The sequence below is a fragment of the Pan troglodytes genome, chromosome 23 (assembly GCF_028858775.2).
Source record: "Pan troglodytes isolate AG18354 chromosome 23, NHGRI_mPanTro3-v2.0_pri, whole genome shotgun sequence".
Lineage (NCBI taxonomy): Eukaryota > Metazoa > Chordata > Mammalia > Primates > Hominidae > Pan > Pan troglodytes.
In genome coordinates this window covers 24,403,560-24,427,472 of record NC_086016.1, presented here as the reverse complement: position 1 = coordinate 24,427,472, position 23,913 = coordinate 24,403,560, and the positions used below count along the sequence as shown (strand labels likewise).

The window sequence follows — 23,913 nt, the reverse complement described above, 5'->3', positions numbered from 1 at the left end:
ATACCAGCTATGGCCAGCTGCAGAAACAAGGAGTGTAATTGTCATGAGTATTTCCTCCTTCTTTTGTTAAAAACATGTTTGTGCGCGTATACCTTTGTCCTAAGAAAATATCTTCATGTTATTTCCTTTCTCCTTTATCATATGACGTAAGATTTATTGACTTCACATCAGCGTTTAAGTATCGTTAACTTTATGTAACAGTATTTGGGTTGGGGATTGATGTGTTTCTGTTTGTATGAATGATAGTTGTATTATGTTAGGTGTAATTATGACCTTATTATTGTCTTTATTTGAAGATTATGTATGATCTCAGAAGATATATATGGGTTGAAGTTGACAAGGGGTGGACTTGTGATGAGTAATACTGACTGTCAACTTGATTGGATTGAAGGATAAAAAGGATTGATCCTGGGTGTGTCTGTTAGGGTGCTGCCAAAGGAGATTAGCGTTTGAGTCAGTGGGTGGGAAAGCCATGCCCACCCTTAATCTGGGTGGGAACAATCTAATCAGCTGACAGCATGGCTAGAAAATAAGCAGGCAGAAAAATATGAAAAGAGAGATGGGCCTAGGCTCCCAGCCTACAACTTTCTCCCATGCTTGATGCTTCCTGCCCTCAAACATGGAACTCCAAGTTCTTCAGTTTTGGAACTCGGACTGGCTCTCCTTGCTCCTTAGCCTGCAGACAGCCTATTGTGGGATGTTGTGATCATGCTATATATATACAGATTCCATTAGTTCTGTCCATCTAGAAAACCCTGACTAATGCACTAATTCACAGGAAGGAGAAAGAGGAAATTCTTCCTAAATTATTCTTTGTAGCCAGTGTCACCCTCATACCAAAATGAGGGAAGGACATAACAAAACAAGAAAACTACAGAACAATATCCCTGATGAACATAGATGCAAAAATAATAAACGAAATACTAGCTAACCAAATCCAACAGCTATCAAAAACATAGTCTACCATGTTCAAGTGGGTTTCATACCAGGGATGCAGGGATGGTTTAACATATGCAAGTCAATAAATGTGATATACCACATAAAAAGCATTAAAAACAAAAATCACATGATTATCTCAATGCATGCAGAAAAAGCACTTGGCAAAATCCAGCATCACTTCATGGTTAAAAGCCTTTGCAAAATTGACATAGAAGAGACATACCTTATGGTAAGAAAAGCCCACTATTTCAAACCCATAGTCAACATTATACTGAAAGGAAAAAAAGTTGGAAACAATTCCCCTGAGAACTGGAACAAGACAAGAATGCCCACTTTCACCACTTCTATTCAACATAGTACTGGAAGTCTAAGCCAGAGCAATCAGACAAGAGAAACAAATCGAGGACATCCAAATTGGTAAAGAGGAAGTGAAACTGTTGCTGTTGGCAGATAATGTGATCATATACCTAGAAAACCTTAAGGACTCATCCAAAAATCTCCTAGAACTGGTAAATAAATGGCCAGGCACGGTGGCTCACGCCTGTAATCCCAGCACTTTGGGAGGCCGAGGCAGGCGGATCACAAAGTCAGGAGATCGAGACCATCCTGGCTAACACGGTGAAACCCCGTCTCTACTAAAAATATAAAAAATTAGCCGGGCATGGTGGCAGGCACCTGTAGTCCCAGCTACTTGGGAGGCTAAGGTGGGAGAATGGTGTGAACCCAGGAGGCGGAGCTTGCAGTGAGCTGAGATTGCGCCACTGCACTCTAGCCTGGGCGACAGAGCGAGACTCCGTCTCAAAAAAAAAAAAAAAAGAACTGGTAAATAAATACAGCAAAGTTTCAGGATACAGAAGTAAGGCACACAAATCAGTAGCTCTGTTATACAATAACAGTGAACAAGCTGAGAATCAAATCAACAACTCTAACCCTTTTACAAATAGCTGCAAAAAATATATACCTAGGAATATACCCAACCAAGGAGGTGAAAGACCTCTACAAGGAAAACTACAAAACACTGCTGAAAAAATCATATGTCACACATCCCCCGCTCATGAATGGGTAGAATCAATATGTTGAAAATGATCATGGTGCCAAAAGCAATCCACAAATTCAATGCAGTTCCCATGAAAATATCACCATCATTCATTACAGAACTGGAAAAAACAATCCTAAAATTCATATGAAACCAAAAAAGACCTGCATAGCCAAAGCAAGACTAAGCAAAAGGAACAAATCTGGAGGCATCACATCACCCAACTTCAAACTATACTCTAGCATAATTTGACTCTACAGTCACTAAAACTGCAAGGTACTGGTGCAAAAGTGGGCACATAGACCAAAGGAACAGAATAGAGAATCCAGAAATGGAGCCAAATAACTGATCTTTAACAAGGCAAACAAAAACATAAAGTGGAAAAAGGACATCCTGTTGAACAGATGGTGCTGGGATAATTGGCAAGCCAAACGTAGAGGAATAAAACCGGATCTTCATCTCTCACCTTATGCAAAAATCAAGCCAAGATGAATCAAACACTTAAATTTAAGGCCTGAAACTGTAAAAATTCTAGAAGATAACATTAAAAAAAAAACCTTCTAGACATTACTTTAGACAAATACTTCATGACCAAGAACCCAAAAGCAAACGCAACAAGAACAAAGATAAATAGATGGGACTTAATTAAACTAAAAACCTTCTGCACAGCAAAAGAATCAGCAGAGCTAACAGACAGCACACCGAGTGGAAGCAAATCTTCACAATCTATACATCCAACAAATGACTAATGTCTATAGTCTACAAAGAACTCAAACAAATTATGAAAAAAAATAAGCAGCCCCATCAAAAGATGGACTAAAGACATGAATAAACAATTTTCAAAAGAAGATATACAAATGGACAAAAGACATATAGAAAAATGTTTGATATCGCTAATGATCAGGGAAATGCATATCAAAACCACGATGTGATACCACCTTACTACCACAAAAATGGCCATAATCAAAAAATAAAAATAATAATAGATGTTGGCATGGATGTGGTGAAAACAAAACACTTTTACACTGGTGGTGGGAAGGTAAACTAGTACAGTCACTACAGAAAACAGTATGGAGATTCCTCAAGGAAATAAAAATAGATGTACCCTTTGATCCAGCAATCTCACGACTAGGTATCTACCCAGAGAAAAAGAAGTCGTTATACAAAAAAGATACTTGCACACGCATGTTTATAGCAGCACAATTGTAAAAGCATGGAACCAGCCCAACTGCCCATAAATCAACAGGTGGATAAAGCAAATGTGATGTATACATACACATACCATGGAATATTACCCAGCCATAAAAGGAACAAAATAATGGCATTCACAGCGACCTGGATGGAACTGGATGCTGTTATTCTAAGTGCAGTAACTCAGGAATGGAAAACAAAACATTGTATGTTCTCACTCATAAGTGGGAGATAAGCTATGAGAACACAAAGGCATAACAATGATACAATGGACTTTGGGGACTCAGGAGAAAGGGTAGGAGGGGGGTGAAGAATAAAAGACTACTCATTGGGTACAGTGTACACTGCTTGGGTGATGAGTGCACCAAAATCTCAGAAATCACCACTAAAGAACTTATTTATGTGACAAAGCAACACTTGTCCCCCAAAAACCTATTAAAATAAAAAAATTGAAAAATAACCAAAAAGAGAAAAATCACTAAAACCCTTAAAAACCCAAATAAATCAGTAAATAAATAAATATATAAATAAATGAAAGACGAGAACCTCTTCCACTATAGAGAGAATCAGAAGCAAGAGATGAAGAAGCAAGAATCCCGACAAGCCATCACAGACTGTCCTGTCACCTTAGATGAACATTGCCCCTAAAGTTTGATTTGGATGCACAATAAATTCAAACTTTAAAATAAATACATAAATAAAATCAGAAAAAAATGGCCTAAGGACCTTCAAAGGTAGTAAGGAGCCCTCTACGAGATGGGTACAATGCAGCAACAACAGCAAGAATCTCCAAAGAAGTGTGCAGAGTGAAAGAAGCCTGAACAAATGGGAAGATAATGTTTGATAACACTGATACATTCCAGAAAAGAGAAACCAAACAGTAGTGACAGAGGCAGATCTGCAACTTCCAAGGAGGGTGTTGGGGGAGGGAGTGAGGTGACAAGGGTCATGAGGAGCTATTGGGGTTGGTCACAGGTTGTATGTTGTATAGCTCCCGGTGGTGGTGATGTTTTCAAGGATCCAGAGAAATGCCAAAATTTGTCTCATTCCCTATTGTAAATCTGGGTGGTTTATTAGATGTGCATTATTCCTACATGAAAGGAGTTTTATTAAAAAATGAATAGGCTGGAGAGAAAGGAAGCACAGGGATTCACACTGAGGAGCAGGGGGAGGAAGACACCACTCTGGAGACTCCTGGAAATGGGAAAAGTAGGATGATGGAGACACAGGTTCCCCAACAGAGGTGGGTCTGTGACGACACAGCTGGACCTGCCACCTCAGCCCAGGACTTCAGTGCAGAGACCCTGTGTCCCAAGTTGCAGGAAGCAGGATGTTCTGTTTTCTGGACACCCTGTTCCTGACTCTGAGGACTCAGGGGAGGAGGAGCCTCCACTCTCAGGCAGGGCCCTGGATGCCCCGGACCCATGGGGGAAGCTGCAGCAGCAGAAGCCACAGGCCAGGCCTGAGCAGCAGCTGCCAGGGCTCACCCTCCTGACAGAGGAGGAAGGGGGTTCTTGTCTCAGTTCCCCCTAGGCCTGGAGCACTGTGGGACCACTCAGGCTGTCATCCCATGCTGCACAGTAATAATCAGCCTCATCCTCGGACCGGAGCCCACTGATGGCCAGGGAGGCTGAGGTGCCAGACTTGGAGCCAGAGAATCGGTCAGAGACCCCTGAGGGCCGCTGATTATTACTATAGATGAGGAGTTTGGGGGCCGTTCCTGGGAGCTGCTGGTACCAGTTTACAGTATTACTTCCGATGTTGGAGCTGCTTCCAGAACAAGAGATGGTGACCCTCTGCCCGGGGGTCCCAGACGCTGAGGGTGGCTGAGTCAGCACAGACTGGGCCCAGGACCCTGGAAGTGAGAGAGACACAGACATGGTGATTGACAAGAGACAAAAGGAGACAAGAGGAGAAAGCAGGGCCCCATGGGCTTCCCAGGGCCCCTCTCTTGGTCCCCATCCTGTCACCTGCACAGTGAGTGAGGAGGGTGAGGAGGAGAGGGAAGCCGGCCATGCTGGAGATTGTCCTGAGTCCTGTCTTCTCTACCCACAGCTGAAGCTGAGCTTCCCCCAGATCTCTCCCTCTCTTCATACTCTGAGAGGGGGAGAGTCCATCCATGCAAATCAGACCCCCCCCCAGCTTTGTGACCCCACCCTGAGCCCTGGGTCAGGCTCCTGGGCTTGAGGATGTCAGGGTGTGGCAGGGGTGGAGCTCTGTGGTCCCAGGGGGTGGGGAGGACACAGGACACAGCTGTCAGCCCCCAGCAGAGGACATCAGGCAGGGCAGGTGCCTGGTTCTGCTCTGATTACCCCCAGTCTTCTCAGAAATGGTCCCCATGCGCCCCCTAGTGTCCAGACTAAGGCAAACCGTTCTATGATCAGGTGACCAGAGCCTCTGAGATTCACCGCTGCCTCCGCCCCGCCCTGGTTTCTGGCCACTGCCCCCCGCTCCCAAGTCCCGGCCCAGTAAGGTGGCACCTGTGTCTCCCTCCTGTGACCTCAGGGCAGTCTTCACGCTCTACTGGACTCCTCAGGAGTGAATCTGTCTATGGCTCTTTGGCTGTACATTGTAGAGGACTCAGGTGATGTCTACACAAAGTCCTTTTATTTCAGGATCAAGCCCAGAGCGGGGACCGGCCCCACGGACTCACTTCCCCACCAGTGTTGGACACCGGGTCCTCTCCTCTCATGTGACTCCTCCCTGGTGGCCAGGGCTCCACTTCCTCTGTGGATCCTGCTGCGCTGAGGAGAAAGGGAGCTCTTCCCTCTGGGATGCCCTGGGGAGGAATTCCCAGAGGGTTTTCCTGGTCAATCTTTGTTCTCCCTCTACTTCCCCAGATTTGCAGTCATAGTCATCTGGATACTGTGACCAGGGATCTTGCCTAGGAGTCTGTCCTCCAAGCACTGAATGCCAGTCTGTGGGGGATCCTGGCAAATGTCTTTGGAGTGTTTCACTTATGAGCAAAAAGAGCAAAGATGTTCAGTCTTTGAACATGGGAAGAATTAAAATTTTAACTTGGGTTGACGACCAGAGTCTGTCCTCAGGTGAGCCTGATATGTGATAGCTCTTAGCATCGAGCACCCCAACTAGGATTTCCAGGGAAAAATTATGGTTCAAATTCAGTAGTGAGTCTTGTGGGGGTGGCTTGAAGATGATGAAAATTATTCATCTTTGGTCTGTAATGACATCTAGAATCTAATAAATTAAAATCAATAATCTTAAGAAAAAAGATAATTCTGTTAATCAAAATGAAAAATGAAATAGATTGTGTTTATGACTGCATGAGTTCTGGCATGATACACCCTGGACTCTTAACAAATATTTGTTTGGGGAATTTTACGTGGATGGAGGGAAACAGCTGGATGGTTATCTTGATATTTATACTTGTGAATGTATCATCAGGCAGTTGCAGTACAATGAGATTTTTTATTTATTTATTTGTTTATTTATTTATTTATTTTGAGCCGGAGTCTTGGTCTGTTGCCCAGGCTGGAGTGCAGTGGCACCATCTCGGCTAAATGCAACCTCCATCTCCCAGGTTCAAGCAATTCTCCTGCCTCAGCCTTCCAAGTAGCTGGAATTACCAGCGTGCACCACCATGCCAGGCTAATTTTTGTATTTTTTTAGTAGAGACTGGGTTTCACCATGTTGGCCAGGCTGGTCTCCAACTCCTGACCTTGTGATCGGCCCACCTCGGACTCCCAAAGTGCTGGGATTACAGGCGTGAGCCACCGCGCCTGGCCACAATGAGATTTTAAATGCTCCATTTAAACAACCAAATAGTGAGATTTATTGCAGGCATTTAAATAAAACCAGTCCGTATATGTAACTGAAATAAAATGGATGCTGTGTTTTGGGATTGCATTTCAAGGGTGTCATTATTTTAAATGTTCCTTTTAGTGTAAGCCATGTTCCTTTACATAATTTTCATAGTTTTTATAAAAAGTTTATTGTGTTTATATAACACATCAGGCATATTGTTTTATTTATTTCCAAGTAGAAATAAACTATTAGAGCTGGGCTTCACTTCCTGTTTCTTCTCATTGCTTTTTCTTTGATGATGCATAGATGTTCACAGTGAATTTTGTTTTCCTTTCCTCCCACCTTAATGAACAGGGGGTCACCGAGGCTGAGCAGTGTCTCACATACAGGAGAAGGCTGCCCACGGCCCCCTCCCTGCCCACGGATGCGCTTCCTGGTGGATGCCCCATCAGCTGTTAGGCTGAGGGCAGAGAGAGGAGCAGATCCACAGCTAAGGAACCTGGACACCCAGAGGATCCGGAAGGAAGGGGCAACAGTTGCGACAGTGAGCCCTGGACAGAAGACACTGACTGTGGATTTTTTATGTGATTCTCCTCAGGAACCCTCACAGACAAACCAAACCCCAGTCTCTACGTGTCTTCAGGGTGCCGGTCCTTCCAGGTCCTCTTTTTGTCACTGCCCTAGGCCCCAGGCATCCTTCTTCTATGAGTCACAATGGACAGTCTCCTCTGCAGGGTGCACCCTCCTTACCACATCTGACCCCACACCCATCTTCTCATTCCTCCATAAACCATCCCCTGCTCACTTCCATTAGCATTTTTACATCATTCTAGGATCACAGCCTCCCAAGGATGTCTCTGCAGGATATCCATGTTGCAGAGAGCTCAGACCTTTGACAGGACCACTGTGCCTGGGCCACCTAAGGCTGAGCATTTCTCTTGCTTCTCTTCTACAGCAGCTCTAGGCCAAGCCAGATCCAGACCTCTCAGAATGCTGAGCCCACGTTTTCTTAAGTGTCAGACTTCCGCTCTCACATATGGGTCTTGGGTCACACAGGCTGGATTCTCCTTTCTTGTCATCTTTCCCACAGTTTCAGAGCTCAGGAAATGATCAGCACACCTGCACCAAAAGGAGAGGACACCTGTGGGACCAGGCTGAAGGCTCCTGGACTTCTGGGTCACATTGGCTGGATTCTTTCTTGTCATCCCCACCTCATCCACACCCACCATGTGTGGGCAGCTCCTTTTGCTTCTAGAAACAAGTTGATTCTGTTTCCATTGGGGAGACCAGTAAGAAAAGGAGTTATCGTCCCTGAACCCTTGCTCTGCTTTCAGTAACACAAGTGACAGTAAAAGTCTTGGCATGAACTGGTGTTGGTCACAGGCAGGGATAAAGGAGGGATGGGGCAGATCTTTCTCTCATTTCCCCATGGAATAGGAACCCTTGGTAACATGGAGTCAGGATGCAGCTGTGTGACACTGATAACCAGCCAGTCCTCAGGCTGGAGCGCAGAAGTTGTCCAGGAGGCTGTGGGAATAAACCCAGAGCAGGAGAATCAGGCTTGGACCCCTGAGGGACAATCACTGATGTCCTAAGTCACAAAATTAGGGGCTCTTTCTGGGAGGGAATGCCTAATGTTTCTGCTGCTCCCCATGCAGAAAAAGGTGACATTGAGATGGGGGCCTTCTCAAGAGTTTCCTGGGGAGGAGTCACTTGAAGCAAACAGTATCTGTACCCAGATGTTCCAGAGACTCACTACTAGAACCTGACTCAGTGAGAACCTCCAATGGTGTAATAGAGGAGAAAAGAACACAGGCCCTGAGGGATCAGCAAACCCACCCTCAGCAGTCCCCGTGGTCCTGAGTGGAATGAGCTGCAGGAAAGTCACATCCCTGGGACCTACTTCCCCCATGGCCAAGGAGCAGCCTCAGCCTTGCCTCAGCCATGGTGGAGCCTCCCCTTGACTCTCTCATGTCCTACATAGAGGTTTTCCGGCCTCAGGTCCACAGTTACCCTCAGACGTAATCCCATCTCCTGACATTTCCACTGAAATGCAGGTACCCAGGACTGAGCCAGGTCAGCACTGTATCTGGAATTCCCTGACCTGTGTCCTCATGCAGCATTTCATATTTGAGTGCCTTGTTCCTGGGACACAGTGAGCCTCAGACAGCCCTGAGAACAGACTAGTGGGGATGGAAGGGGAGGTCTCTGCTTGTACGCTGGAAGAGCAGAGTCCATGCTGTAGGGGACCGTTCACCTGCTAGGATGTCACCAGGCTCTGACTATGATGTGAGCTAGGAAAGCCTCATTTTGCTTCCTTCAAGAATAAAAGTCCAGCTCCGCAGGCAGTGGTGTTAGCACATATGGACAACCAGCCGACACTTCAGGGTCATCAGGTGCTTTGGTTTTGTTTTGTTTTACTGAGACTTCAGAAGAATGGATGGGAAATTGAGAGAAGAGCCTTTTACAACTAGAAAGTTATTTCCAAATTTAGTTTGTCCCTTGGCTGGTTATTTTAAAATTTAAAAACTGTTACAGAACAAGACCCAGATCAGGGTGAAGTTTTTGTCCCGCTTCCCCATCTGTGTGTGTCACTGTGAGAAGCATTGCTTGGCCAAATCATACAGTAATAGTCAGCCTCATCCTCAGACTGGAGCCCAGAGATGACTAAAATCCCTGCATTGGTCGAAGCATCTTTGGATCCAGAGAAGCGGCTGGGGACTCCAGAGCCCTGATGCTTATCTGAGTCTGATTTGTACCTCAGGAGATACCGGGGAGGACTCCCTGGCTTCTGCTGGTACCAGTATATCCTGTAGCTACCAAGATTGATGCCACTGCGCAAGGTGCAGGTGAGTCTGGCTGATGCTCCAGGAGATGCTGAGAGGGAAGTTGGCTGAGTCAGCACAGGCTGCGAGAGGGAACCTGGAACACAGGCATTTATAGGCTTTAAGACAGAAACCAAGGTAATATTTTTTTTAGTGATCTTTGACACAAGAGTCAGAATCAGGCTGTGTGGCTGACCCTGGTCTCTGAGGCCTTTTCCTACCTGTGCAGTGAGAGAGGAACAGGAGGAGGAGAGGAGTCCAGGCCATGGTGGACACAGCCTCTTACCCCACAGTGGGACTGGGCTGCCCCAGGCCTCCTTTTCTTCCCACCCTTGCAGAGGAGGGGCTGCTCATGCAAATGTGTTTCCACCCAGGGATTGCTGGGCCCCTCCTTGAGACCTGGGGATGCAGCTCTGCTCTCTCTGCAGACTGAGCAGGAGGAAGGTTTGCTTTTCTTTTTGCAAGGCCCTGGGAGGAAGCACCTGTTGAGACCATACACAGGTCCCTGCTCAGGGAACTCTGCCAGGCCAGAGGGGACACAGCTGCCAAGTCTCCATCAGTGAGCACAGGGCCCAGCCTCAAGGCCTGGATTTCTTGGAGTGAATGCTCCTTACTGAGCAGCTGTGTCAGAACCACAGGGCAGCCCCAAAAGATCTGATGCTGGTCCCAGGAAACACACTTTCCCAAAGCTCAGAGACTTCAGAACCCAGCTGGTCTCTGCAGCTCTCCAGTCACTGTCTGTATTCACATATCCATGGTCTGATTCCCAGACACTGCTTCTATCATGCTATGCATTATTACTGTGATTTCTCACTCCCAGAAGTAGTCTTGGTCTGTGGGATGTGCAGCCATGTACATATATAACTTTTAAAGTTGTCAGCACCCCTGCATGGCATTCTAGAAAAATCGAATTTCCCACAAGTGCCATCAGGGTGGGCATCATGAAAAATGGGTCAGCTGAGGAGCTGGGTTGAAGGGCAGCTAGGGGTTGTTCAAAAGGACAGTGAAGAATGAGAATTTTCCAGGAAAAATAAATGATCCAATACATGTTAAAGACAGCAATTTAGCAAAAGTTATACATCTAATGGTTTCATATGTTTTATAGAGATTTGACTCAATTTTGTGATGTAGGAACATCAAGAGATTTTGTAGAGTTTCCTGTCACAGTGTGACATATATCTCTGTTTTAAGAGGTTAGCCATTATCTCCCTAAGTAAAACGTCACTTTCTTCACAGTCGTGTCATATTTTTTGGTAAACGATTTGTCCTAAATGTTATACAATTTGTTTGTATCTTGATATTGCCACCTTTATTTTTTTGCTGGATGCTTTCAGGTTATTTGAAATATCAGTATTTATTTTACCTGCAAAGTGTTTTTGCAAGTATTGAATGCCAGAGGAGACAAAGGCAGAGACCATCACTTCTCAATGTAGCCACGTCCACTCTTGCGCTAACTGTGCAAATGGCCCTTGGATTTCTAGACTCACGAGGTGCTTTAGTGAATAATCTAGAATCAGGATCACTCACTTTTCTGAGGCACGCTCTCCTCAAGGCATTTGGAGACAGATCCCTCTCATATAGATGAGGCAGGGAAGGTACTACCTGGCTTAAACCCCTTCAGTAACTCATCATTCTTATTATAAAATCCAAATCCTGTGGCCTCTGAAGCATGCCCTTCACACTGTGGCCCCTGCACACACCCACAGCCCAACTCACAGCCCCGCCCTTGCTTTTAGGGCTCCAGGCTCACTCGCTTCTCTGTCCTGGGAAACCCTGAGCTCCTGTGTTTTCCATGTTCTCCACACCAGCTTCTCCTCTGCCTGTTGGGAGAAGACGGGCTTCTACTCAAAGTCAGAGTGTAAGCTTACATTTTGTCAACATTGTACACCGGTTAAAAGCAGAACAGTTACAAACAAGGATATTTTAAACACTGGTTAGCATGGAAACTTTTGAACCATACAAATATACAGATACTTTTCTAATGAATTGTTTGCACCGATCAGCCAAATTTGACCATCATCAATGTGGTTCATCTTGTTTAATTTTTCAACCCATTTTACCCATCAGCTTACTCCCTCACCGGGTGATTTTTACAACAGATCAACGAAGCAGTAAAATATAATTGGTACATAAATTAACAAATATATACATTTGAAGTGTTCCGTAATTTTTGTGGATTAAAGCAACACATTCCAAGGACCCTCACATTAATTGATCTGTAATCATCCATGTCTAAAGTTAATTTATTGTAGTAATTGGGAAACTGAAGGAAGCACAATGAATGTTAACAATTTGCAGATGCAGGACTCACAGCATTGCATATTGGGTTAGAATAAAGTCCAGTTGGGCATCTACTTTCCTAATTATTTATCGGCTTTACCCAGTTCTCCTAGGGGAGAAATATCTCTTCTGTGGACACAGAGCTCACAAACCCATCCTTCTTCCTTCAAGAATTTCCTTATCAAAGTCTGCTATGGGACTTCGGGTGGATGAGTTTAATGTTTGAATTGCACTGATCATATGGATGATTTAAAGCTCCGTAATGAATATTGTGAAGGAAGGATATCTAATGTAAAGTTTCTTAGTTATATAAATATTGCCAGACATTTTCCCAACTCACCCATATTAGCAGTTTATTTGCTCTCGAGGGTTTTCTGTCCCCAGAATTTGCTTTATGATCTACTCGCTTCCTGTGGTTTCTTTAATCAGGACTGGGAAAGCCCATCGCATCCTCTCCACTTTCTCCACATGAACCCATGGGATCCAGTATATATGGATCCATGACAATCAGACCATAAATGAGTGAACAGAGGCTGCGATTGGCAGCTGCAGAGACCAGCTGGGCTTTCAGGTCTCTGGGCCATGGGGAGGTGTGTGTGATATATATTTGCATTTTTATATCCATATCCTTCTCCTGCTAACCAAATCCAAAGGCAAAAGTTCTTACTTAGTATCTTCCATTGAATGAGCTTGGAATCTCAAACACAAAATATTCAAATTTTTAAAAAAAATTATTATCTTGACCTCAGGTTTGCACCTCTTCCTGGGATTCCAATGTAGGTGAACTCACATATTTAATAAACATGTACTGAGTCTGTCCTTAGTGCCAGGAAGTGTTTTCAGCAATGACAAGACAGAAAACAGCCAATAAACAGTCTCATGGAGGTTGGATCTCAGCAGGGGAAACACAGTGAATAGAGTCACTAACTGTAAAGAAACATCTTCATGTGGATGATCCCATTCTAACAAGTTAGTCACCCTGGGGATTTGAAGCCCATTGCTGACAGCTGAGAGACATGCATTTCTATAACCCTGAAGAATGGATTGACTTGTGCAGAAGTTGATGGTGTTTTTTTTTGACCATGTATGTTATAAATAATCCTGCATCGACAGGATGGGGTCAATCTCCTTGGCCTCACAAATGGCTAGGATCTCACTGTAAGGGAGAAATAAAACAGAACATTCCCATCCTCAGGAAGAATTCCTAAGGACAATCAGACAACTGAGTGTGAAGAGGGAATTAGTCATCACATAACCTCTCTCTCTTGCTCTCTTTGTGATGGAGAAAGAGCAGCAGAGATACAACAGCCCTGGAACCCTGCCCTGGGAAGGAGACAAGGAAGAAGAGAGGTAAACAGAAATGTAAATAAGGATGCCTGGGCAGGAGCTGAACATCCGTCCCTCATCCAGACACAGAATCCTGCCTGTCCACTGCTCTCCAGCTTTTCAATTGACCTTTACCCCCACACATCACGGAGGACCCTGGCACATAAAGACACCTCAGGAACCTCTTGCCGATGCTGGGCTTCAGCCCTCACTGTCCCACACCTCCAAATCAGGACTGCACAGACCACAAATCAGTGTGCCCCCAAATCAGCTACTTCAGCACTGACACCTCCCGTCTCATGGTTTCTGACAGAGCTCTGGGAGGTTTGATCATGAGCCTTAAAAGCAGCCCCTTGAGTGTGTAGGGCATCATCCCATGAGCTCTACAGTGCTCTGTCCCGACCCTTAGTGCTTTTGCTCAAGAGAAAGTAACCAGGTCTCTGTCCAGGTGTGAAAAGTGATGGTTCAAATAAATCTCACTGAATAAGAGGGAAGGGCAGCAATGAGTCCTGAGTCCTATGAGCTTTCCAGAGAGAAGAGGAGAGTGACATGCTTGATCGCAGCTGCAGGCTGTTGTCAGGTTTCCATCACAAGGACAAGCTCAGGGCCTCAACCTAGTGACCTCTTTCCTCTAGTCCTTCTCACCATGGTGTGGGTCGTGCACATTCCTCCCAGCTCAGCTGCTATATCAGATGCTAGATACCTCATCTCTCATGTGCACAATGCCACTGCTTTCTAACTGGACCTTATGCCTTCACACTGTCCCCTCATTTTTTGTCTTCCTTGAAGAAGCTGGACTTTCCTCCTAAATCTCAAACAAAAGGCTGTGTCTTCCTTGCTTATGACCCACTAAAGGCGTTCTATCATTCTCCCCCTTCTGGCCAGTGTCACCTCTTTGATACACCACAATATGCCTTATTCCCGTTGACTTCTTGACTGTCTCTCTTTAGTTTGGTGTCAGCCCTATGAAGACAGGAACCTTGTCTGTCTTGGTAACTCTGTATCCTGAGCCCTCCCCATAGCCTGGCACATAGTAGGTGTTCAGTAGACAATAAGGATGATTAGACCTCTGCATTAGTGCATGTGCCTGAGAGAGAGCCACCTGGAATCTGTCCCTGCCTCCCCTGACCCATCTTGGGTCTGTCCCCAGAGCAGCCTGTTCCTGGAATCAAAGGCTTTCTGATTCTTTTGAAGCAGTCTGACAATGTGCCGTTGCTAAGGACTCCCTCTGTGGGCTGGCTCTGAGAGAACAAAGCTGCATTCTCTAGATCACTGTCCCTGACTTGAGTCCTGGGCACTGGTTAGTGGCAGCACCGGGAAACATACACACAAACGGTAAAGAGCCCAGTTGTCCTGACAGTGGGTGGTGCTGCAGGTAGCTCATACTCATTGGAAACCTGGTGTGCCTTTGTCTCACTTCCCCAGACTGCAGCACTGTGGGGACCTCGATGGAGCTGCCTGAAGCCAACAGTTGAGATCAGCCCAGAGATGCTCAGCAATGCCTCCTTGCCAGACCGGTAGCCTGAGATTCAGTCCTGGATCCCTGCAGGTGGATATTCGCCACAGGATATGGATATAAATATATGGATCCGTACATATGGATCAGAGGTTTGGGGGCACTTCCTGGTCATTGTTGGTACCAGGACACAAGCCCAAGACCCTTATTGCTGCTGCTTCCAGTGCAGGAGATGGTGACTGGTTTAGCCACAGACAGACTGGTTAAACTGTTATATTAACTATTATCTATATAAACTATTATATTGAACTCCACTTAAACTCTTGTGTCTGAAGAGTGAGCTCTATTTAAATACAGGGATATTATTTGTGGTATCCTTGTAGTGATTCGTAAGATGCAGTACACACTTACATTTATTGGCACTTTTTTTTCTAGATATCGCTGGCCTTTATATGACAATGTGCTGTAAGTGAATAGTTAGGATCATCAGCCTAGAGTTGATAACTGAGCTTGGAAAGGTGAGGAGAAACTAACAAGAGTATATTATGTGAAAAACGCCTAGCACTGAGGACATAAGATATTATTGAGTAGTGACACAGTACCCCAGGAAGGACACTGAAAGGAAGAGTCCAATGTGGGGGAAAAGCAGGAGAGGCCACTCAGGGCTCTTAATTGTAGGCTTTGGGTCAGATCAGGCTGACTCTGACTCCAGCTCCCAGGACACAGAGGAAGAGGGGCACTGGGATAACACTGCTGTGCCCAGGATCCCATGAGTGGAGAATCTCAGCAGCAGCCCCCAGATGCCTGGGGAGCAATTGTGTTGGGATGAGAGTAGATGGGGCCTCACAGGGAATGTATGGCCAGAGGGAGAGCTCATTGTGCTGAGCCCCTGGGTTTGGTTGTCACTTCAGGAGGGGCAGCTGAAGAAGAGGCACCTGTGTGCTGGTGGTCAGTTGTGCCACGGGTTTCATTTCTTTTTTAAAATTTAAAAAAATTTTATGGGTACATAAGAGTTGCTTAAACTTTCACTTTTTGAACTTTCTCCATTCTCATTATTAACTGTGGGAAGAGGAGACTATGATGAACCTTTTTTTTTTTTTAATGCTGCTTTTAAAAAATAAAAATGGGATCTCAGGCTTGTCTTGAACTCTTGACCTCAAGTGATTCTCTTGCCTTGGCCTCTCAACATGCTGGGATTACAGGCGTGAGCCACCACGCTTGGCCTAAAATGTTTCGATAGAAGATGTCATAATTACTTTTTCTTCCAATATTCTTTGTTATCTTAGCCTTGTATAATTTCACATATTTCTTTGCAGCTATCTTTGTGACTTTTTTTTTTTTGTAGAGAAGAATAAAGATAAATCCTGTAAGATAGGCTTGTTTCAGAGAGGAATGAAGCTTGTCTCTCTAACACTCTTACCCTGCAGACATTCTTGCCCTGTGCCACCCATGCCCCCTTCTCATCACAGAACCTCCACTTCCGGGCCCTCAGGAGACCATGCAGAGTCCTGCGGAGTCTCTGGAGGGAAGATGCACTGTGGGCAGAGAGGTTGGCGCTTTTCTACTGTTGTGGTGCTGAGGTTTTCCTCCAGCAAACAGGAAGGCTCGGTTTTGGTACACTGGATTAAATTGTGGAGAAAGAACCTGCCTTTACTGAGTATGAAGAGTGTGAAAGTTATGTAAACTTTATGTTTTGTATTATATTTTATAAATTAACTCCGTTTTGAGGGGATTTAAAATTTTTTAATTTTTTTTAGAATTTTCTAAAATTTGGTGAGAGGGAGATTTTTTCTGTGTTTCCATTATGTTTCTTCAAAGCTTTATATGGTCCATTGCTATGTTTATCATTATACATAGGATCATTGTTGTGTTGTGTCACTAATATCAAACTTTGCTCCTGTAATTAAATTCTGGCCTGCCCGAATCTGCGTGTGTGTGTGCGTAACTTTTTATTTTGCCACTCCTATAAATAACTCATAACTGTGCAATTGATGATAGATCTTAGTATTGTGCTTTATGAACACATTGTTATAATAACATGTTGTGTTAAAAATAAAAATTTTGCAGCTTAGAAGAATATATGTGACCACTTTCTCTTGGGCCCTGGAGAACCAGCGTCAGGAGCCCGTGTTAGCCAGAAGCAGCAGCAGCCTCTGTGTGAAGAAGATGGAGATGTTAGGAGCACGAGGTGAGGCTGAGCCAGGGTGTGTGTGTCTGACGTCCCCATCTGTGCATGGGGTCCCCACTTGATTCTCACGCTCTGTGCTTGAAGACAAGGCTGCCCTCACCATCACAGGGGCCTAGGCTGAAGATGAGCCTCAGTATTATTGTGCTCTGTGGTAGAGCAAGCAACCATCTCCACAGTGACAGATGCAGATACTCTGATATATTTAAAAATATTTTCAGTATAGGTCTAGTTTTGTACTTTTTAAAGTAGGAGGGTTTATATGAAAATAACAGTATTATAAGCTGAACTTGTCTCTCTCTCTTTTTTTTTTTCAGATTCTCCTCTGCTCCTGCAGAAGAAAAAAAAAAGCGTCAAGACTTCTTACCTACATTGGTACATTGGCACCCAAACAAGTTTATTTATTAAGAGCTTAATGGGGGAAGAGTTTATAATGTTTATATCTACAAGAATATATTTACCCAATGTAATCAACCAATGTAATTACCCAATGTAATCAACCAATGTAATTACCCAATGTAATATCAACCTAAAGAAACAAAGGGAAATATCAACCAAAATATCAACCAAAGAAACATAGGGAAACTGTTTAGAACTCACAGACCTAAACCTGGGGAAGTAAACCAGGGATAAGTCTGAGAGCCATGTCCTTAATGAGGAGGGGTCACCCTATACCTGGAAATTCAGGAGCTCCTCAAGAGTACAATCTCAAGAGAAAGAGAAACTCAACTTCCCTGAAGTTTCAGAGTTCAGGGAGTAACCAGCAAAGACTGGGCCAAGAGCAGGGACATGTATGGGCCAGGAATGGGGCTGCACATGCTAGACTTCTGCTCTAGTTGTCATCCCACCTAGCAACCCGAAAGGCTATTTGTGCTTAGGGGACAAAATTATTCTGTTAGCATTAAGAGGCCAGTAGAAAGGGAGGTATTTTCATTGAGTCTATAAACATAGACCAAGGATTGGGTATGAGAGGAGTTCAGGCAACAAGCCATGGGGGACACAGCCTCTGGACCTCACAGTTGGGCTGGGCTTCCCCAGGCTTGACTATTTTTCCTTCTGCCCTCAGGGAAAAGAAGAAGCTGTTCATGCAAATCCACTCCCTCCCTTCTGGCTAAATGAGACCCTACCTGATCACTGATTCAGGAACCCAAAAGGGGACATGAGGACAGAGGAGGTTGAGGAAGGAGCTGCTCTGAGTGTGGGCCCAGGAGGGTCCTCGAAGGAGCAGCTGTTGGGAACAGGCACAGGACCCTGCCCAAGAGGCTTTGCTGGACCCTGAGAGCACCAGGCTGCTGAGTCTCATCAGCGAGCACAGGGAGCAGCTCAGCCTCTGCCAGCCTGTGGCCAGTGGGGCTCACCCAGCTGTGAGCAGCCCCAAGGCAGGGCCTGGGACAGTTACCCATTGCTCCTGCTGGTCACAGCCCCATGTTGGTTGTCTACAAGGGTCCTCAGGCTTAATGCCTGGGAACTGGAGTCTGTAGTGGAGGTAGTCTTGAAAAGGGTTATTAACCTGTGAAATTTCACCTCAATCCAGGTATTTGTCATCAGAAAGCATTGCAGAGTGATTCCACCAGAGCTCTCTCCCTGCATGTGAAGGAATTCATTCTGTGAAGGCAGTGGGGGCCTCTTTCAGAATCTCAGATATAGAGCAGGCTCACATTCTCCTATCTTTGGTGTGTGTCCATTCTCTCTTTCTAGGGCAGCCAAGCACATGCACCATGAGAGCTCTGTGCACATGGAGGTGATTGGAGATGGCTGAAGTCCACGTCGATTATGTGACACTGTGAGTCAGGGTGAAGGCCTTGTGTCTCCAGGGAAATTGTCAGTTCCCATCATTGAATAGGCAGCTCACAAATGTTGAATATGGACAAAGGTCGTGGGAGCTGGTGACGGTGATTTCCTGATAAATGCACCTGTGAGCAGCTCCACAACCTGGAAACTTCAATCCCATCAGGGGACAGGTGAGTGGCAAAAACCACAAATGTTGGTGTGCAAACTTCAATGTTTCAAAAGCTCTTGAGAAAATATTTACACACAGGGAACATATGCTGTGAATTAGAACTCCAAAATGTCTGGGAAGGTGAAAACTTTAAATACAGAGTTAAGAGACAGCCCTCTGAAATGTGAGTCAGGCCAGTGGGAAGGAAGTGTGGACAGAGCAGATCAGCCGGGAGGTTTTTGTCTCACTTCCCCTCTGCCTGTGTCACTGTGGGTTACACGAAGTTGCTCCCACTGCCATGGTCTGCCCCACAGTGGTGGTCACTCTCATCCTCTTCCTGGATGTTCTTGATGGTCAGGTACCGATTCAGGCCTGAGCCCAAGACTGAGAAGCGATCAGGGATGCCATCCCCCTTGGATCCCACAATCCCACCAGTGCCCACTTGCATCACAAACCGGGGGCCCTTCCCTGGTCTCTGCTGGTACCAGTCCACTTTATAATTACTGTAGCCGCTGCTCAGGGTGCAGGTGAGTGTGACCGAGGCTCCCAGGGAGGCTGATGCAGAAGGTGGCTGAGTCAGCACAGGCTGGGAGAGGGACCCTGGAAACACAGACACCCATGAGGGCTCCTGTTGGTGGGTGGCTGATGAGCTGTTGGAGGGGAAGAGCAGGGATGGGGAGATGGAGGCTGGGAGGTGGGGGTCCCTTTGGGGGCCCAGCCCACTGCCCACCCTGACCTGTGAGGAGACTGAGGAGGGTGAGGAGCAGAGGAGCCCAGGCCATGGTGGAGCTGCTGCAATGCTGGGTTCTTCAGTCTCTCAGCTGAGCCTGAGGCCCTAAAGCCTCTTATCCCCTCAGTGAAGAAGTGGGCAGGGGCATCACATTCCATGCAAATCGGCTCCCTCCCAGGGCTGGTGATTAACAAGGGCAGGGCTCAGAGCAAGAGCTCAGGTCCCTTAGGATTCACAGAGTTTGCCTCCCCCTAGTGGCCAGGTGCTGCGTCACACTCAGGGCTCAGACAAGGCCTTCCTGGGCCCCTGCTTCACCTGGAGCCGATGTGGGTGTCCTGGAAACTTATCAGTCTCCATTTCTAATGTCTCAGGAATCTCCACAGTGCTTCTTTCCCTCTGGGGTCCCACAGTGGGATGCAGTGACTAGATCAGTTAATCCTGGAGCCCGCCCAAGGCACCTGTTCCAACTTTCATTATAGGATGGGCGAGCCCTTCAACTGTTACTCCACACAAACTGAAGATGTGTCCACACTTGTAGATGCCCACCTTCTCACTCTGTCCTCATCTCATTTTATGTTGTCCATTTTCTAATCTCCTCTTATAAGGATGCCTGTCCTTATGATCTCATTTCATCTTAATTGCCCTCTGTCATGCTCTGTCTCCAAATACAGTAACATTGGGGGTTAAGGCTTCAATGTGAATTATGGAAAATTTAGTACATAGTGACCAGTAATTACAGTACTTTTTTAATTGATGAGAATGAGTTAGAATAGGATAAATATATAAGTGTGAAAAGGAAAATTTTATGAATATAACATCATATATATTTTGACATTTGAACAAGTGTATTTTTAATCGTCATAGAATACACACAACATAAAATTTGCCATTTAAATCACTTTTAACTGTAAAATTCAGTGGTGTTAAGTACATTCACAATGTGATAGAATTGCCTGGCATGGTGGCTTGCACCTGTAGTCCCAGCTACTCAGGAGTCTGAGGCAGGAGGCTTGCCTAGACCCAAGAGTTCAAGGATGCAGTGAGCTATCATTGTACCACTGCACTCCAGCCTGGGCAACAGAGCAAGTTACCACCTCTGAAAAAAAAGTGATACAGTCATCACCACTATGAATTTCCATAACTTTCTCATCATCCCAAGTGAAGTCTGTACGCTTTAAACGTTTATTTCCCCTCCCCACTCCCCTAACCCCTGGTAACCAGTGGAGAAGAGGGCGATTGGGAAACTGGGTGAGGGAGAACTCAGGGCTCTGAGACACAGTCCAGGAAGAAGCAGAGCAGAGACAGCACCCATGCTGGCTCTTGGGAGATGCTGCTTGGGCAGGTGAAAGCTTTCTGTGGCTGTGTTTCTATCCCTGCATGACCACGTTGATGCAGGCTGCCCGCTGTGGGATGCAGGATCAAGTCTCGTGGGTCCCATGGCAGTGTGTCCTGTGACTCCACCTTTCTCCCCAACAATGTGTCAGAGACAAACACTGACAGCCTTTTGTTGGGGCACTTGACACATAATTCACTGCCTCTTCCTATGTGCATTCCCTCCAACAGTCATGTTACGTATCCTCCAGAGACTTCAGAAATGTCCTGCTTTCAGTCCAATTCTTTCATGATGGTCAAGGGGAATTGCATCAGTAGAACATGGATTCTGCTTGCCAATATGCTAAAGAGAGTTTGACTCTATGGTTAAAAACAAATGAGATTGTACTATAATTTTGATATCTAATACTATTCATATTGATTGTGTGCCATTCTTTTCTGGGATCAGAAATAACTTTGGATCATGCGATCTCTATTTGGTGTCCTTTGAACATTTTCTTCATGTGTGGTAGCATTGTCTCATGATGCTGCAGGGCTTGGACTTTTGAATGAAGATGTTTGATCATTTGATACACACATGCACACACACACACACATACACACACACAAGAGAGAGAGAGAAAGAGAGAGAGAGATCTGTGGACAGTTGCGCTAGCATAGGCTGGCCTAGGATACAAGTAAGGAGAGAAGGCAGGTAGAATAAGATGACCCTCAGTGTCCTTATGTTTGCCCCTGAAGGACTTTCTTGTCCAGTGATTGAATCCATTTCTAGCACCAAGACACCAGCCAGAGTGTGCTCTACCAGAGCATCCCAGCCCACGTCACTCATAGGGCAGTAAGCGAGATCCTTTGGAGGATACTTGAAGCACAGTCCAATGTTCATGGAAATTATGCAGTTGTTTTCTGGTAAGATTGCTGGAAGGTAAAGCCCCTTGAAAATATTTTTGTAAGCCACGCCTTGACTAACACCATTTTTATAAAATCTTATCTCACTGTGGGAAGTCTCTTTTAGGCTCTTCTCTGCTTTAGTCACAAAGTCTTTTTCCTCAAAACACAAATAATTCTTAAACTTTATCAAGGCCTTATCTTTGTAAGTATCAGGCAATGACTTGACTGTCTTTGTTTCTTCAGGAAGATTCATATAAAATCCCAGGATGTCTCCTTGTCTATAGCTAGAAGAGTAGTGTTTGCCAGTGGACTGGTGGAACTTCATTCCCTTTAATTCTCCCAAGAATAGTTAAACTTATCATAAACTAAGGAAGCTTGACAGTTATCTAAAGACTGGGACCAACCCAGTCTGGCAGCAGTGTCTGGTGGCATCTCATCCATGGTGATATCAAGGTAACCCATGAGAATCCCGTACCATAGAGTAGACCTTCTTGTTCAACCACAGTCAGCCAGCAGGTCACCGGAGACTTTTAACTGGGGAGCTCAATTATGTCAGGCTAACAAAACCTGTTCATACAAGCAGCCTCTGTAGAGGTCTCCAGGAATAAGGAATTTTGCCCAGCAGTCAAGTTCAAGCTTCTGAGGACCAAAGGCGTGGGGATCAGTCTCAGCTAGAATATACTGGTAGTTATCTTTGTTCAGTGGGTGCTCTAAGGTGTATGAGAGGGAAGGCACTGAGCAGAAAACCCTGGGCCTTCTTGGTGGTCCCTGTGATCTCCCCATTCAGCTGTTTGCACTGAGCTTCTTTTCCTTTTCTCTGCTGCTTCCTGTTGCTGTTCCCTCATTCAGATTCTCACTAGTAGACAAGGTATTGCTTTGTTTTTGTTGCATAAACAGGACCAATGTTACCAAGGTCCTGGTCCAAAAGTTCCAATCTAGGGTCATCTCCTTTTGGTTCTTTACTCACTAGATCCAGTGGTTCCTTTACCAAGAATATATCACTTTCTTTACTCATTGTTTTCACAATTGTATTTGGTCAAGTCATTTTCCCAGGTGTCTGAATGATTGTTGTGCACTTCCAGTATTTACAATAAATGGTATAATAAGCTTATCTTTGGAAAAGGTTGTCTTTGGATATTCATCCTCTTTTTGTGACTGCCATGTCAAGTTGGCCAAAGCACTAAAGCACATTTCCTTCACGTTTGCTTGTATCTGGAGGAAATAGGTATTCTCACTATGACTGCATATATTGCAATGAAAATATAGTTAGTCATGAAAGGTAGGCAGGATGAAGTATCTATGCCAGATATTTCAACTGTGAACCATTTTGGAAAGCAACAGATGCCCCTTTCCAGCTGAAGCAGCTGCTACCACTGCCACCAGCTTCATCTCCCCCTCTTCTGCAGCCCTTGCATTTGTGGCCACTCCTGGGCTGGGTCCGGCACCTGCGTGCTATCATTATGCCCCCACCCCGCCCCAGATTTCTTCACATTATTCTGAGTCCCCTGTAATGAGGCACCTCCTGCTCTCTTGGATTGTTAGGATGCTGCAGGGCTGGCAAAAAATGAAAGATGTCCTGGATACTTGTGCACGCTCTCCTACTACTGTATCTTTCTACTGTTCTTGGAAGTAGAGCAATGGTGCCAAATATAAATCTTCCTCTTTTTGACTGTGGTAAAATATTCAAACATAAAATTTGTTATCTTCACCATTCCATGTGTACACTTCAGTGTCATTAAGTAAATCAACTTGTTGTACAATCACACTGCTACCATCCATCTTCAGAAATTTTTCATCTTCCCAAACTAAAACTTCGCAACCATTAAACAAGAACTGCCCGGCTCGGTGTGGTGCTCACTTCCTTGATTTCAGCACTTTGAGAGGCCGAGGTCGGTGGATCACTGGAGCCCAGGAGTTCAAGATTAGCCTGAGCAAAATGGTAAAACCCCATCTCTACTGAAAAATACCAAAAGTTAGCTGAACATGGTGGTGCATGCCTGTAATCCCAGCTACTTGGGAGG

The 23,913-nt window shown here is 45.3% G+C and overlaps 1 pseudogene and 1 gene segment (V, D, J or C); both read right to left on the bottom strand.

Moving 5' to 3' along the window:
• Positions 1 to 18,945: 18,945 nt before the first annotated feature.
• On the bottom strand, positions 18,946 to 19,769 carry LOC740965 (immunoglobulin lambda variable 9-49-like). The segment is given in 2 exon segments: positions 18,946 to 19,542; positions 19,679 to 19,769. Coding segments are annotated over 2 exon segments (372 nt in total).
• A 1,163-nt stretch (positions 19,770 to 20,932) lies between these two features.
• LOC100608930 (set1/Ash2 histone methyltransferase complex subunit ASH2-like) lies at positions 20,933 to 23,181 on the bottom strand (annotated as a pseudogene).
• Positions 23,182 to 23,913: the final 732 nt, after the last annotated feature.